The 18,101-nt window shown below is 40.2% G+C and overlaps 1 protein-coding gene across 1 annotated transcript in view; it reads left to right on the top strand.

Annotated features, from left to right (window-relative positions):
* The first annotated feature begins 7,351 nt into the window (after positions 1 to 7,351).
* The window catches only part of LOC139474758 (pyridoxal kinase-like), a 31,413-nt gene continuing 20,663 nt past the window's right edge, over positions 7,352 to 18,101 (top strand). The window contains exon 1 of the mRNA XM_071257875.1: positions 7,352 to 7,474. Within this exon, the coding sequence (XP_071113976.1) occupies positions 7,373 to 7,474 (102 nt within the window). The 5' untranslated portion in view covers positions 7,352 to 7,372. The remainder of the gene's footprint in view (positions 7,475 to 18,101) is intronic.

Below are 18,101 nucleotides of genomic sequence, written 5' to 3' on the forward strand. Positions count from 1 at the left end.
ACGATGACATGCATCAAACCAAGTCAGCGTGCCTGACCACTCGATCCCGTGAGCAGCCTTTTACCACAAGCATAGTCGCCTTTAACGGCGAGCATGGGTTGCTGAAGACCTATTCTACCCCGGATCTTCACGGGTCTCTTTCTGTGAAAACGTAAAACACCACAAGAGGTTATTACAAGATAGGAAGATACCTACAATAAAATAGGTAAAAGTGGTTTATGATGTGTTCCGAATATGTGGGTCTATACACACTCTTAAAAATATAGACGATACTGTAAATTATCAGATGATTACATAAATACAAGGTGAGGTGAAATGGGATTTAAAGTGTGTGTGTGTGTGTGTGTGTGTGTGTGTGTGTGTCTGCTTGTGCTAATACCGATTTTATAGTGCTAGCCCACTGAGATACCATGCCGCAGTTTAACATGAATACCCCACTCAGACACAGTATACTGACTCCGAGCCGAACAGTCCTTCATTCATCCCCTTATTGCCGAGCACCAGACAGGATAGCAACAAATATCATCTTTTAACGTCTCTTGGGGGCACGGATGGCCCAGTTGCCTAAGGCGAAGCGATTCGCTGTGCAGAGTTTCGTCCCTTGGGCACGCCAGAAACCTATGATTGTGGGTTCGAATCCCGGTTCTAGGTTTGTCAGCACCATACCCCTGCTCGTGAGTTTCACCGAAGTGGTAAACGTCAGAGACCTGCATTCGGCTTTCCTTCAACATTGAGCTGACAAGCGGTGATATAATTGTAATACGGTTAAAAGTGGCGTAAAACCCAACTCACTCACTCACTATTTTGGTATGACGGGCCATCGAACCCCGGACTTTCGTTTGAGATTACACATTTGGTCAAACTTTCGTTTCTTCGGCGTGGCATGGTCCGAATCAATCTCCCAGTGACAAGTTGAGGGAGTCTTGTCTACTCCTGGTGCAGTGGCCCAATTCGGCTGAGGTGAGGTGAAATTGGATTTGACGTCGCGTCCAAGATTATTGCACTTATATAGCGTGTGTGTGGCTGCTTGTACTAGTCCGGACTGATGCCGATTTATAGTGCTAGCTCACTGAGATACCATGCCGCAGTTTAACATGAATACCCCACTCAGACACAGTATACTCACTCCGAGCCGACCAGTCCTTGTTTTAGCCCCTTAATGCCGAGCGCCAGACCGGGTAACAAAAACTACCGTCTTTAAACGTCTTTTGGCATGAAGCGGCCGGGGATCGAACCCCCGACCTTCCGCTCTCTGGTCGGATGCTCTTACCTCAGGACCGCGGAGGCGGTACTCGGCTAACGATATACAGCAACACACAATATGTCATCATTTTTTCAAGACGTTTGGGACATCGACCCATTACTTGTTGCAACGGTGCTACAGCCATTTCTTCACATTTCTGTTCTCAAATTATTCGCATAGAAAATAAACATTCCCATATTTTTATAAGTATTCGAATTATTCTCACGTTATATTTGCGTAAACTAAGAAATATATAATACTTTTTGAGGACATACAATTGCCGCAGCTGTTGATACGCACTACATATCAATATGAAATGGTAAACTATTCATTTTCAACATATCCGTAGCTACACATATCACATATTCTTGGTTTCTTGGCATACCCACGTGTCTACCAGTTTCTATTTTAGACGATGCGAGCCATATCGTTACCTTGCCAAAGCCACGTGAAACCTACTCACAGTGACACAGCCAATATATGGTTCAAGGCCGAAATTGGGTTTAAATAAGGGGTACGAGAACGATTTAAATACAGCCTAGAGATAGTGAGGCATGCCAGTCCTGTTGTTACATATATCGTGATCTAGCCATAAACTCCGAAACAAAAGAAACTATACTGAAAATAGAAAATAGAGTACAGAGCATAAATCAGCATGTATACAATGCCGTAGTCAGCCGGTGGGGGGAGGGGGAGCAGTGCCCCCCCTCCAGATTTTTTTTATAGAAAACTGTTTTGGGGGGACAAGTGATACTTGTACAAATACATGCAAAAGAAACGCAAGTCGAGTATGCAGTATACATGTTATTTATTTTCAACAGTAGAAATATAAGACAAGAAATACTAATAGGGCAAGATTGAAAAAAACTGAAGACAGTTTAATGGATTAAAAGGCAGAGGACATAATTGGGTTTTTTTTAAATGTTACGGGCTTACACAGTTTCGGGTCAATACCTAAAATGTCAGTCAATACCTGGTGTGACCACCATTAGCATTGATCACTGACACACAACTCCTGTACATTGAGTGGATCAGACGATTTTTGAAGGCCTTAGAGATCCTCCTGCACACATCCAGAGCGGGTCTGCGTAGTTCATCGGCAGTTGTAGGGACTGGGCGCACATTGTGCAGACGCCTTTGAACCTCATCCCACAAGTGTTCTTTGGGGTTCAGATCAGGGCTGAAGGCTGGCCACGGTAGAACACGGATGTTGTGTTGTTGCAGAAAGGCCATGGTAGCTCTGGCAACATGGGGACGAGCGTTGTCCAGCTGGAAAACATGTTGTTGATGTTGTGCAAAAAATGGAACAACGTGGGGTCTGATCACTTGGTCGATATACCACTGAGCAGTGACGCCGTGTCCCCGACCTTGACCAACATTAAGAAAGCACATGGGTCCAAGTCTCGCACTAAGTCCAATCCCTGCCGATATCATGACGCTAGGTCCACCCCATGGATCCCTTTCCACAACGTTTCTGTCAGCGAAACGATCACCTCGCCGCCGCCAAATTCCGACTCATCCGTCTGCGTGGGAGACACAAAAGCGACTTTCATCAGAGAAGATGACACGCCTCCACTCACGATGACGCCAATTGCGATGACTGAAGTCGTGCTTGTCGATGCCGTGGTCGGCGACATCTGAGGTTGTTTGAACGGAGACGTCGGATCACAGTGTCCCGGCTAATGTGTCGATTATGTGTTCCTATGGTCTGTCTAGCACTTTCACTTGCAGTTAGGAACGGATGTCGCTGGTGTTGACGGGTAATCTGCCGATCTTGTCGAGGTGTGGTGACCCTAGGACGACCGCTCCGAGGAAGGTCATCTGTGGTCTGTGTAGCATTGTATCGATGCAGGAGACGGTAAATTGTGGTTATGTTAACGTTGAAATGACGGGCAACATCTTGGACAAACTTCCAAACGTCCGATAGCCTGGTTTCTCTGAATTTGAGTTAGGCGTGGCATTGTGGACCAAGGAGTGGTAGGTCAAAGAATCGGCCACAATTTTATACCCACTACAGTTCGTGACAGTTCGTGCATTTTCGATTTCGCAAGAAATGGGTGCATGATACCCACATATTCATTGAAATGGTGCGTTTTGGCGATTCGTTTTTTTATGTTGCGTTTTAAACGGGGCTTCCAAAATGCAACCAAAAATATTGATAACACCATCAGGCTTCACTACATGCTAAAACTCGTATCAATTTATGGTTCCGTGTTTGTTACGTATTTGCTTAAAGCCACTTGCGTTTCTTTTGCGTGTGAGTATAGTAATCGTGTCTGAATAAATAACAGCTCCTCACACATATGATAATTATATACCTCATACAGCAGAAAATCACCCTGTTCGGCACACCATGCCCTAGCCGTTTTGTCATGAACAGATGACACATGAATGATCTGTAAAGGATATGATGCGTGTTCGTGGCAATCATCAGATCCTGTAATTAAACTATAAATTACCAGTGAAAAAACATTAGGGCATTAACATATATATGAAAGTATCTATTTCTATATGCTTGATGCTAATTCCAATTGATTTTTATGTATGCCTAGTAAAGTGTATGTTACATCTGGACCAATACCTCAAACTTCCATAACGAACCAGTGTCTCTTATTCGTTCAAATAATTAAATGAAAACTCCAAACGCTGTGCTTAAGAGGTGAGGTGAAATGGGGTTTAACGTTGTGTTTAAGTCTTTTGCGCTTATAGTGCGATGTGCACGCAGGTGTGTGTGTCTGTCTGTGTGTGTCTTATTGGACTAGTTCAGACTAACAATTTTATGGTGTTAGGCCACTGAGAGACACGTATATCCCACTCAGACACATTATGCCGACGTCGTGCCCCTTAATGCCGAGCACTAGGCAGGATAAGAACAAGTACCATCTTTTATGGTATGTTGGTATGCCGCAGCCCGGACCTTCTGCTCTCCGGGCGGAAGCTCTACCACTAGACCACAGAGATGGACCCTGTGCTTAAGACGTACTTGCTTCCACATTTGTGTGAACATGTAAAGAATATATTCCTTTGAAGCGAAATGCTATTTTGCCTTTTACGCCCAATGGTATCTGTTTCGTTGGATAATCGAGACTGGTTATTCTGCGGCGCTGACCAGCGTGTATTCTTTCGCTTCCAACAACAGTCTCCTAGTTTTCAGATTATGTTTTGGTTATAATTGATTTTGTATATTATCATATCTTAATGTATGATAAAGAATGTTTGTGTCCCTAAATATTTGTTGATACTTTTGCTTATATTGTTTAAGATTTTGCAAACAAGAAACTAGTTTTTTATGTCGCAAACACAGGGTGTGGTGAACTGTCTCTGCGTGTTAGGTAGGGAGAATTAACGTTTCAAGGTTTTACATTTTTAACCTACACAAAAAGTATATAATAAATAGGATATCCGATATGTCTCGTGAAATATCATGTTTCTCTCATCTCCTGAAAATATATCCTTTCCTCCTGTCACTCGATTAGAGACACATGATATTTCACTTGACACGTGAAATATCCTCTATTTATTTATTTTTTCGAGAGAAAAAATCCGTAAACCATGCAACATTTAAATAAAAGGCCTAACCGACTTCAAGACGAACCTGGTATTTCACACGACAGTTCATAAACAATTGAGCCCGTACACATGGTGACTTACATATTTGATATATTTTGATTTATCATCCAAAACTTGCTCCCACCATCTTCCCGAGGCAAGAGAGTTAACTGACTTTAAAAGTCCAGTTTCGGTAAGAGAGTTAACTGACTGTAAAAGTCCAGTTCCACCCTTGCCGAACTAGGCTGGAATTCCTCGGCTCGATCGTAGCGCCACCAGAGGCTATTACCGGTTAGGTCCCTTCTAAGCCTCTCCTATGGACCAATCCGATTCCATCACTTGCATTTGTTTCAAACAAAATGGCGGCGCCCAGTCGAATTTCTTTATTTCACATACTGAAGAGGCCACAGGCCTATAGTACAAGTTGAAGAATATACAGTTTTATACAATTTATGTACATATCTCACCAGATCACCTCACGTCATTCCACCTCGCATTTCAACGCAGTCACATAATTTCACACATTCAGTACAATACCATGCCCTGTAATTTCATAATTTCTATATTACCATATCACATCTTGTTATATCATACAACATATTCTATAACATCATATCATATTGTATCATTATTATAAGATCATATTATATAGTATTATTTCATATAACATTATCATAACATACTATACATACCATCGTACCATATATCACAACTATATTGTATCACATTTCAACATGTCATATTACACAACACATTAGCAATGTCATAGCTTGTCACATCTTATCTTATCATATCATACCATATAATGCCATGTCATTCCATGCCAATTTATTTCATATCAATCAATCAATATTTATTCAACACTGGAAGACCGCAAGCCATATAATATGTACACTAAAAAAACAGTATTTACACAATTTCTATAATACACATAATATATTGCATCATATCCCCTCATGCATCATATCACACCACATCACTTCATATCATATCACATCATGTCATGTCACATCATATCATTTCATATACATATAACGGCGCCCAGTCAAGACGATCTGATCGTTCATCAAGATCTATATTGTGATGAAACGGGTCTTACATCGTGAAGTGCATCAAATCACGTGAGCATCTTGATTCAAAACATGAAAAGGTTTGGAAAATATCTAGCTGTTGACAACGACTTGGCGGTGCAATTGCTTTGCAAATCCTGCCATCGACCGAAATCTGCACGCCAGTTTACGAACCGGATTTCGATTTCGTTGCGCGAATTTGATTGGACTAGGCATAGACTCGTTAGTCCAGCCAAAATGTAACTTCAGAATATCAGCCTAGTTCGGCAAGGGACTTTTATAGTCAGTTAACTCCCTTGCCTCGGGAAGATGGGCTCCCACAGGAGTGAGATCAAGCGATATCTCAGTGGAAGAACAAGTGAACATAATGAAAATAGTTGTCACTTGTGCTTTCTCAGCTGAGAGAGTGAGTGAGAGTGAGTTTGGTTTTACGCCGCTTTTAGCAATATTCCAGCAATATCACTGCGGGGAACACCAGAAATGGGCTTCACACATTGTACCCATGTCGGAATTCGAACCCGGGTCTTCGGCGTGACGAGCGAACGCTTTAACCACTAGGCTACCCGACCGCCCCCTTTCTCAGCTGACCTTTGAGACTTCACACCTATAATATAACTGAAACAAACCAAGTGGTCAGTTGAGAAACGAGCACGGGTTATAATATCCCGAAACGCTATATATATTTTAAAATATTGAAACACGTGACAACGAATAAGTTTCTTTGTACAGCTGCAGATATATGGGATATCGTTCCTTTATGTGGATATTCACGGATACATTCCTTGAACAAGGTGGCTGCCTAAAATTGTAACTTTGGTAGGTTGTAATTATGAAATTTGCATTTTGTTATCATTCTTTTTCTGTAGCATTTAACATTCATACGCAATGGCGCCCGTGCGGAGTGCGACAACATTTCCAACGACCAAACCAGCCGTTTTCGTGTCTTGGGACATCTTGCAATACTATTTCACAAATTAGTATTGGGACCTGTTTGCAAACTTTATGGTACTGTGTTTAAAACGTAGGTCATAACTGATCAAAACAAAATCACCACTGAACGTATGTATTATATCTGAGGCAATATACCGACTCAGCATTGAAAATAAGCGAGGTGAGAATACCTTGAAATTCTCCTCGATACTCAAAGGGCCTAAAAGCCCCGCCGAGGTTGCCTCACCTTTTCGGAAATGCCCTTTTCGACCAAACACTAAATGGCCTGGCGGGCCCGTGCGCAAAATACGCATATGTCGGAAAGCGCACGTTAAATTCCCAATTAAACTAATATAAGTAAGTGAGCAGAGGGCTTTGCGCCTACCACTGCGCACCACAAACATGAACGCAGTCTAAGCACTAGACTGGTTCCCGGATCCTCCGCTTGGTATCGCTGCACTTGTTCCGATCTCCAATCGCAGGAACGAACGGGAACCAGTTATCTAAGCAGGTGCCTCGTTGAACCGGAAGTAAACACTACCATGTGTTCAGAGGTCAGTAACATAAGCACGAAAGCAACATGTCGAGTAGGACGGATACAGACGATCGCCGAGTACTATCAATTCAGAGTACGGTGGTTTACGGTTATGTCGGCAACAAGAGTGCGACCTTTCCTCTCCAGGTAACATAAATGAATCGGAAAAGCTTTCCTGATAGATTTAAAAACGACGGGAGCACGTGATGCTCTAGCAGTCGCGATTGACATGAAGCTAAGTGCTGTGCAGGGCCTCATGGTTAAGAGGGGCGTGGCCGAAGTGTGTGTTCTGAACAACGTTGATCTGAAAATTGATAATTCAATATTACACATGCTGTATTTATTTTATAACTAAATTGTGTTTTATGTTAAACTATTACACACCTTTTGGATAAAAATTCCAAGTTATGCTCGTTATATATATACCCATTGTGTACAAAAGGATTGACGTAGGTTATGTCTAAAAGTGCGAGTACATGTATTAATTTGCAATGAATTTTTGTTTATTATGATGATGATTTGATAAATTATCAAGCAGTTTTTACAACCGATTAATGTGCTAACTACAAATCTACCTGAATGTGTCCCCGAGAAGACATCAGTATAACACCTGAAGAAATGTGATATTGTCAGCCGCATGCGTGTCTCTATTGAATAAATTATTTTCCATGTGGACCTGTAGTCTGTATTTACAGCTATACAGTTAACATTACATCCAAAGAATATAATGGTAACTCATCAAGACGAGTTCTTCGATAAATTTACATTATCGAAATTATGCAGTATAATTTCCAAATTATTCTGAAGCCTGGTACTTGGTGTTTGTACCTACATGGATTCCAGGGTTGAAAGGTTCCCACAGCTTCCCGAGGCAAGTCCAGTTTCCACCCTTGCCGAACTAGCCTTGAATTATTGAGTTATGTTCGGCTGGAGTAATGAGTCTATGCATAGATCCATCAAAATCGGTTTGTAAACTGCCATGCAGATTTCAGTCGATTTCAGGATTTGCAAAAGATGTGTACCGCCAGCTCGGCTTCAAGAAATATTTTCCAAATATTTTGTTGTTTTTAACCAAGGTGCTCACATGATTTGACAAACTAATGAATTACAAAATATATTTTGATTATAAATCAGGTCGTCTTGTCTGGGCTCTGCTATTTATTTGAAGCAAATGCAAGTGATATCAGAGATGGAATCTGAATGGTCAACAGGAGGGACATAGAGTGGACATAACTTGTAATAGCCACTGGTAGCACTACAATTGAGCCCAGAAATTCCGTCCTAGTTCAGAAAGGGTGGAAACTGGACCTTTGTAGGTAGTAGACTCCTTTGCCATGGGAAGAAAAGGTCCCCAGTACCCCACCCATTCTGCAGTGAACCATAACTAATTTCCCCTCAGACCTTAATACAAATCCATTTATCTTCTTTAATATGTTTAATCACTTGCATTCAGAAATATCAAGGCATTAAGTAATTTACTGTTTAAATTTATATTTATTACTTACTAAATGTCAGGTGACCCTGGCTATATATAAGCCTTGGTCCAGAGAGTAGAAAAGAAAGGTCTTACCCTTAGCCTAGCTGGGGTTAGGCTGGGTGCTCTGGGGCACCTAGACAACAACCACTACCACTATGTACTGACCTGGCACATAGTGTCTTTTGTATGTATATATCAACATGTATAAAGTAAAACAGTATATACCACAAGCCATCGTCTCCAAGTTGTCACTTCCTACCGAGAACCATACGTCGGCCCCTTGCATATATGAGTATGCAAATTATTCATTAATCAACGTCAGACCGACACACGTTGTTACAACACTGAGTAAAACAGCATGTCTAATTGGTCACAGGTCTAAAGATCGGAGATTGACAGCATCTTTGATATAATTTGCTAGCTTCTTAAAGGGGCACTGATCTAACGCAATTCCCGGGACTGGTTGTTGCCTTTGTTATTGGTTTTTCCCCGTGAGTACCCGGATGATACGCAATGCAACTGAGCATGACCAGAGACTGGGCTACCATCTGCAAGGACAGCTAAATAAACTTGGAGGCTGGAGGCGATATTTGTTTACGAATTTTTGCATAAACACTGATTGGTTAACTGTGATCTATAAAGATTTCGACAAAGGGCGCATGTTAATTAATTTCTTCAGCCTAAACAAACAGACAAAAAGAACGGCGGAGCTCATCGGATGTCCTCATTTGGAAATACCCCAGATGGTTATAGTTTAATACTAAAAAAGTATCTATGCAGTGAAAGCATTTTCGGATTTCGGATTGCGTCGATAATACGATTACCAATCCCTTGTCATCCACGTTTTCTCGTATAACCCTACACTTGTGTATTTGTCGTCATTCACTTGATGCTCAGTTAATGAATTTATTACAGGTACAATTATTGGTAGCACCACTTAGATTACCTGACAAAGGTTCCCATTTGGCATTTATTGTGTCTGGGGTAATAATTCAATCTAAATCCAGGTTTGAAGTGAGGTGAAATGTGTGTTATGTAATATGCACGTGGCAGACCAGCAAGAGGTGAATGATCAGTTGATTACTTTTTTTTTGTAAATCAACAGATCGTTCCTAGTCATCAAAGGATTAACAGAAAATACGTTGATTGATTAATCACTGTTATCTTGCACAGTGGATATGTCAAAAGTAAGTGTTTACATGTCTAGGTTTACTAAAACAAAGGGAATACACTCATATCATGGCGTGAAGTGCCGATGTAAAAACAACATACTTTGTTCAAAGGGTTAACTGATAATACGTTGATTGATTGCTCATTGTTATCTATCACTTAATGGATTTTTAGGAACCGTGGACGTTATGAAAATAGTTGTCACGTGGGCTTTCTCAGCGTACCCTTGAGACTTGACACCTATGTGAAACACCTGAAACAATCCAAGTGATCAGTTGAGAAACGAACACGGGTTATAATATCCCTAAACGATATATATCTTTTAAAATATTTGATTGTTACAGAGACACGTGACATCAAATAAGTTTCTTTGTACAGCTGCAGACGAGTGGGATATTGTTCCTTTGTGTGGATATTCACGGATACATTCCTCGAACAAGGAAGCTCCTAAAATGTATACACATAAATTTGGTAGGTTGCAATTATGGTATTTGCATTTTGTTTTCCTTCATTTGAACCGATTCGGTCTTGTTTCTCTGCGTCTTGGTTGGGAATTCTTCAATACGCGATAGACGTTGTTTTCACAGGTCTTTTCCTTTGTAAGCGTGTATATATTACCGTCAATTTGTAAAATATGAGATTCTCTCAGGCAATTTATAAAATGTGTAAATATTTCAGTCATTTTGACTAAAAAATCTGTCCAGATTGATTAATATGATCAAAAGGGCCTACAAACATCACAACAGATTATTATGTAGGATTAGAAGCCAAACAACATAGACATGTACTTTTAAACGTAACATTTTCAGTCTCTTGGTGATGACATTAAACATCAAAATGTTTGGAATTCGTTATCATAATAATACAGATGGGAATGTTTTTCAGTCACTTTGTAAAATAACTCAATATTTAGACTTTAAATTAATTTGAAAATGTTACACATTTTGACAGTAAAAAAATATACACACTATAAAAAAAGCAATGCTCAGGTGAAATAATTACTTTGTGTTGCAAGTCAAAATAGTGTTAATGAAAATCGCAAAATTACCAAGCAAGTGACCTATCAAAACTTCGTCACCATTACCGATGCTACCCACAAAGATGCCTACATTTCCTTGTTATCCTTGTTATTTCCTGATCAATGTGACCATACACCCTTATTACTACCCATAAAAGTGACTGATGTGCTTACGAATTGCGCAGCAGATGTCGCGAACTAGTCTAGATTTCTGCTATACATCCAGGTACTCACTGGGAAAAAACAATAACAAAGGCAACAACCAGTCCCGTGGAATTGCGTTAGATCAGTGCCCCTTTAAGGAGGAGAAAATCAGATGGAGACATCCTAACCTGTTGTTAACTTTTTATGTCACTACTATGTATACTTAACAGTCGCTTAATAATGGAATTGGTCAGTTGTTCAAATCTGTTCAAAAAAATATCTTTATTCAATTCCCAGATCTGTGAAAGTAGCCAAGTGATATTCATAATGTCAGTGTCATTATAATCTGGGCCTGGTTGTTCAGAACCTGGTTAACTCTTAACCAGCCGTTAAGTCAGTGTTAAATCTCCGTTAAATTTAACCAAATGGTTATGTTGTTTCCCAAAGCATGGTTATCTTTAACAACTGGTTAAACACTTGGAATTCTTGGATAATATTTAACCTAATCGGTGCTTTAACCAAGATGTTAAAATTTAACCGAGTGGTTAGCTAACCTAATGGTTATCTATTGATCCTGCAACAGTATTTTAACGTCTGGTTAACTAACGTGTGGTTAAATATTTAACAGTTGGTTAGGAGTTAACCTGACGTTAAAATACCCGGGTTCTGAACAACCGGGCCCAGATCTTTTACTCAAATACGATACCTCTCTGCTTGAAGAACTGTGACACCTCCACAGGAAATCATGTTGGGTGAACTTTCAGATCAGCCAATCAGCATCGTGGGTTATAATTTCTGGGTATGAGTGGGAATGAGCATCCAGACCAACATATGTCACTTCTGTGGGTTCCAGGGTAGAATAGGTCCCCATTTCTCCATGTTTGTACCTATGTGGTTTCCAGGGTATAATAGATCCCCAGTACTCCATGTTTGTACCTATGTGGGTTCCAGGGTAGAATAGGTCCCCAGTTCTCCATGTTTGTACCTATGTGGGTTCCAGGGTAGAATAGGTCCCCAGTACTCCATGTTTATACCTATGTGGGTTCCAGGGTAGAATAGATCCCCAGTACTCCATGTTCGTTCCTATGTGGGTTCCAGGGTAGAATAGATCCCCAGTACCATATGTGGGTTCCAGGGTAGAATAGATCCCCAGTACTCCATGTTTATACCTATGTGGGTTCCAGGGTAGAATAGGTCCCCACTACTCCATGTTTGTACCTATGTGGGTTCCAGGGTAGAATAGGTCCCCAGTTCTCCATGTTTGTACCTATGTGGGTTCCAGGGTAGAATAGGTCCCCAGTACTCCATGTTTGTACCTGTGTGGGTTCCAGGGTAGAATAGGTCCCCAGTACTCCATGTTTATACCTATGTGGGTTCCAGGGTAGAATAGATCCCCAGTACTCCATGTTTGTTCCTATGTGGGTTCCAGGGTAGAATAGATCCCCAGTACCGTATGTGGGTTCCAGGGTAGAATAGATCCCCAGTACTCCATGTTTATACCTATGTGGGTTCCAGGGTAGAATAGGTCCCCACTACTCCATGTTTGTACCTATGTGGGTTCCAGGGTAGAATAGGTCCCCAGTTCTCCATGTTTGTACCTATGTGGGTTCAGTGGTGAAAGTGTAGATCTTTAGTTTATTTTTGTGATGCAAATGACAGCCATTTGCATTCAGAAAGCATTTTGACTATTTTCATAGAGTTCATTATTACCTGCCTGTCCTAATGGCTGAACCACCATATTTTCTCTAGTTCTCACCCAGTATTTTGAAGTGCAGTATTTTGGAAAACTTGTTTTTGGTATTATATGCAGTCAAAAACTACATCGCATCACCTCAGGTGAACACACGGGAGATAACAAAATAGATCAATGAAAAGTGTATAGTTACTCGAATGGCAGCATGGATGTGGGTCCACAGATAGTAGCATTCATCACCACTCGCCCCTTTCTGTTACCTGCAAGAAGAATCATCCCCCTATCGATGAATGTTATGTGCGAAATTACGACAAACCAATCAGCACATGCGTGTACTTCGGTCCAAAAATCCCTCAGGAATATTTTTTTATTTTACATATGACTTGCATTTGAAAATATACCCGAGACACAGTTGAATGTGTTCAATCATACTGTATAAGACTGTAAGTTCCGGTGTGTTTTCAATAGCATCTGGAATACATTCAATATATGGAGGAAATATATACATGAATCATCAGACAATCATTGACAATTCTTTCAGCTTTGCCCATTTGCGTGTAGACGGAACCCATTCGCTAATATGGCAACGAGAGGGGCACGAGTCAATATGGGGCTTGTCCCGGAATAACATGGGTTGGTCACAAATGAGATAGTCGCATATGTTTCAGATATGCTACTTTCTTAACATCCATGATTATTTCTGAACATGTCTACAATGATATGCAATAGTTCATGGCAGAAAGAATATGTATGTGCTTCCTTAAATTCATACAGCAGTTGTCATGATAGTAGTATGCTAAAATGAAAATAGTTGAACAATAACTACGAAAATTGAATTCTATGTCAAGCTACATGAATTAATTGACAGTTAGCACGACAATTTGGTTGTGAATTAACAATTAAACCAGGTATTAAAAACAAATATTGTTTCAGTGGTTTCAAATATTTGTACAATATCAGTGATTTATCTAGGATTTCAAACTAACAAAGTTAAAAAAAATATGATTATATTTACACTATAACCGTAGTTCTTTATAAGCTTATATACAGCATATGGCCAGGACTAAAAACTGATTTCATTATATCCATCAGTTCGTTATTAGCGTGGTCGTTATAAACATAGTTTACTGTATCTACATGATCATGATCAGTTTTAGTGCCGAATATTGTCCTATAAGAAACTCTAGATACATCCCTGCGGTCGACAGAGGATTCTAGCACAGCATGCATTGAACATGTTGAATTGTGGAGAAGTTTGGATAATGAAATCCACATTTTACAAGTCCTGACAGGTATTGTTATAAAACAAGGCTTCAAATCAATCAGCTTGGACCACAACAGTGTTCATCTATGTATTCATGGGCAGTGGGTTGGCCTAGTGGTTAATGCGTTCACTCATCATGCTGAAGTCCCTGGTTCGATTCCTCATATAGGTACAATGTGTGAAGCCCATTTCCGGTGTCCTCTGCTGTGATATTTATGGAACATTGCATATTCCTTATTTTGATAGGGCAATAAAGTTCACCCCAATGAAAATCCAGGTTAGAATTGGTCTCCAACAACACATGCTTATTGTAAGAGGTGACTAACAGGATTGGGTGATCAGGCTCGCTGACTTGTAGGGCTGGGACGAGCCCAAAGTTACTACCCGGGTACCCACACCCCTATTACCAGACCCTACCCGGGTACCTGCTGTTGGTGTCAAGAGATAGGTACAAAATGTCCGATTGGGAATACTTTGACAGTAGCCCTGGCAAAATGTATTTAGAAACACGTTTTCAACGATGTGGTCATACACACACTGAAGTTGACTGAAGTTTTAGCTTTGTTCAAACATACATAAGTCATGAAGAAATGTGAACATTAGAGACTTAAAATTGTCGTGTAACCTTGTAGTTATATAGTGAATTTTTGTCATGAATCAATATTTCACATGATTAACCACGGGTCCTACTCAGTACCCACCCGACCCGAGTACCCGAGTTACCCGCCCCAGCCCTACTGACTTGGTTGATGCATGTCACCGTATCATACGTAATTGTGAGGAATTATGCTCATGATGTCATCCACTTTATTGTCGATGTTTACAGATCACCACAGTGATTGACTAAAGCCGAGATTCCGCAATATTCTGCCATCATTGTCATAGAGCTTTGCATCATGTGACTGTGATGGAGTGTGCAACATTGTTGATCCCTGATTCTTATTCCATATTAAAACAATTATCTAACATGTTTAAAGCTTTTCAATTATTATTTTGTCCCTTAAATTGTGAGAAAAAACATCAACAAAACAATCACAGGTAAAGTTTCAAATGCAGGCAAATTTGGCGTTTGAAATGACAACAAAAACTAAAACTAAATGGATAAAAACCTACCACTCTTTCTCCATCCTAATATAAAAATTTCATTAACAATGCAGTTTGGCATGATTACCAGCGCAGTTTACTTACTATGGTGCTTGAGCACCTTGATTAGAAAACTGAAAACATTTGAAAAATATTAGTCAACGCCCAGTCGATGGAACCCATGCTTTGCAAATCCTGCAGTCACCGAAATCTGATCATGAAAACGCTCAAATGATGCCCGAATATTTAACATGCAATTCAGACATGCAAAATATGAATCCTACAATAAAACAAAATGTGAAATAAATAATTCTCACTTTTAAACAATCTTGTATTTTGATGACATGAATTTGACACTTGATATTTCTGAATGCAAGGGATTAACATTTGTAAGGAAAAGACAGGAGTTTGTGTTAAGTTTTGAGGGGAAAATGGTTGTGTTTTTACTGCAGACTTTTGGTCATCTTACAGAGCTCCAGATAAGCTTTTGGTGTTGTGGGTATTTTACCCATGCATTTTAAAATCATTGGGTATCAGTTATTCTATCTGGGTATTCAAATTTCTGTTACCCACTAGTTTTTACACATGTGGGTATTTAAAGTTAAATATTTAAAAACACTATTCATCTAGTCCCTCCAAACTGGTGTCATGTTGGTTCGAGAGCTTTATAGGACTCAAAAATGCTATGATACTTCCACAAGAAAGTGCAAATGATCATGATGTAACTGTCATCGTGGAGTTTGGAAATGGTTGACAGAATGCCCATTTATAATATCGAAATAAGTTGCTGATTTGCTAATCGAATACGCAGGGTTACTTCACAATATGTTGACGATACGCACAAGTTTTATTTTTGTAGCGAATCTGTAATGTTTGCTGCGTATTTGATACGCTTGGATTTTATTTTACTGCATATTTCTGCATTTTTTATCATGTTTATGTGTATTTTACATAGATACGCAGCTTATCTGGAGCTCTGATCTTATCAAAGAAGTTGTCTGTTGATGTTTGTTGACTGGCAGAGAAGCAAAACTAAAGATGTGGCACTAGAAATTTGAACATAGTCTCTAACATTACTGACAAATATCATGTTAATTCTGCTGTTTACATTACATTTCTCCATAAACAGTGAGGGGGCACGGGTGGCCCAGTCGTCTAAGGCGCCGTGATTCGCTGTGCAGAGTTGCGTCCCTTGGGCACGCCAGAAACCTATGATTGTAGGTTCGAATCCCGGTTCGCTCCGATTATGTTTCTAGGTTTGTCAGCACCATACCCGTGCTCGTGGGTTTCACCAAAGTGGTAAACGTCTGAGACCTGCATCACTTCGGGCTTTCCTCCCACATTAAGCTGACACGCCGCGATATAACTGGAATATTGTTAAAAGCGGCGTTAAACCCAACTCACTCACTCACCATAAACAGTGATTGGACATTTCAGTGCAACAGCTCACTCTCCCTGCAGTGTTCTGCCACTCATGTTGAAAACAGCTTCTTCTCTATCAACATTTGAATCACGACTCAAAACTTGTCTTTATGAGCAACAAGACATTTGCTTAATGTGGCCTAATTTGAATAAAAATGATTAAGACTTGTTGTGTAAAATCTCTCCTCAGTGTGTGGACCTACACCATTAGCTGATCCAATGTAGAAACATTGTCCTATGTAAATGTTCCGTGACGTCTACGTGACCATGCAATAGTTATTTCCCAGCTCCTGTGTTCATGAATAACTTGCCTTGCATAGGCCCATCATGTTAGCAATTAACATATACAGTATTTGATGTAATAAGCGCCCCGCTCTAATAAGCGCCCACGGCAATATTTGCTAATATATTGGCAAGTGAACAATCCCAATTAGCACCCCTTCCGATTGATCAAAGTACACAAGACTTATTTATTCGTGTATAATACGCACTTGTGTGTTATATGCACACTTAATTATGGGCAATTAAATTCTGGAAAAATATATCTGTCGTATATAAACATTTCCGTCCGTCAGCATAAACCACGAAATTTATCTTTCAACTCTGTTTTTTCCACCAAAATAATATTCTAATAAGAGCCCCCTATTTCTAATTTTGAGAGCGCCCTGGGCGCTTTTTACGTCGAATACGGTATAAATCATGAACTATTGTTCTACATAGAGTAATATTTCTAGTATCAAAAACTATCATCACGAACATTATTAAAACATTTTGGTTGTGACGAGCAATAACGAGGAAACCGATGGAACTACGTTAGTACAGGTTGAGGTATAACGTGCAGGTTGAGGTAGGCAGATTGATAAGATGGGGACAATGACAGATGTCGCTGTACTGTTGAGGAGGTCGAGGAATGCAGGTTGGTGAGATGGGGACGATGAAGGCAGGTAGCTGGGTTCTGTCCTTGCAGCCATCGTTTGTATGGGGTTCTTCAGGAAGCAGTGTCACTACGTTCCTGTTGCAGGTGTGTAGGCAGTGAGTTGTGTCCGCGGTATGTGGGGTGTTGTGAAGCATGCATGCAGCACCACGGCCATTGTGTGTTGGGTTCACCTGAGTGTATCAGCTTGCTCTATTTGTGCTGAGGCGGATCTGGCGACCATACTCTTCCTGACTCAATTTTTGCTTCATGTACTTAATCGCTTCAACAAGTGTTTTAATTTTCCTTCTGGTGTATAATGTTTCTTTTATCCTATTACACATTTCTCCTCCACTTGTGTCACATATCTCCTCCACTTGTGTCACATTACTTCTCCAGGTGTGTCACATTACTCTTCCACTTGTGTCACATTACTCTTCCACTTGTGTCACATTTCTCCTCCACTTGTGTCACATTACTTCTCCAGGTGTGTCACATATCTCCTCTACTTGTGTCACATTATTTCTCCAGGTGTGTCACATTACTCTTCCTATTGTGTCACATTACTCTTCCATTTGTGTTACATTTCT

Source organism: Haliotis cracherodii, unplaced genomic scaffold (genome assembly GCF_022045235.1).
Source record: "Haliotis cracherodii isolate W230 unplaced genomic scaffold, xgHalCrac1.p SCAF_3, whole genome shotgun sequence".
In the NCBI taxonomy this organism is placed as follows: Eukaryota; Metazoa; Mollusca; class Gastropoda; order Lepetellida; family Haliotidae; genus Haliotis; species Haliotis cracherodii.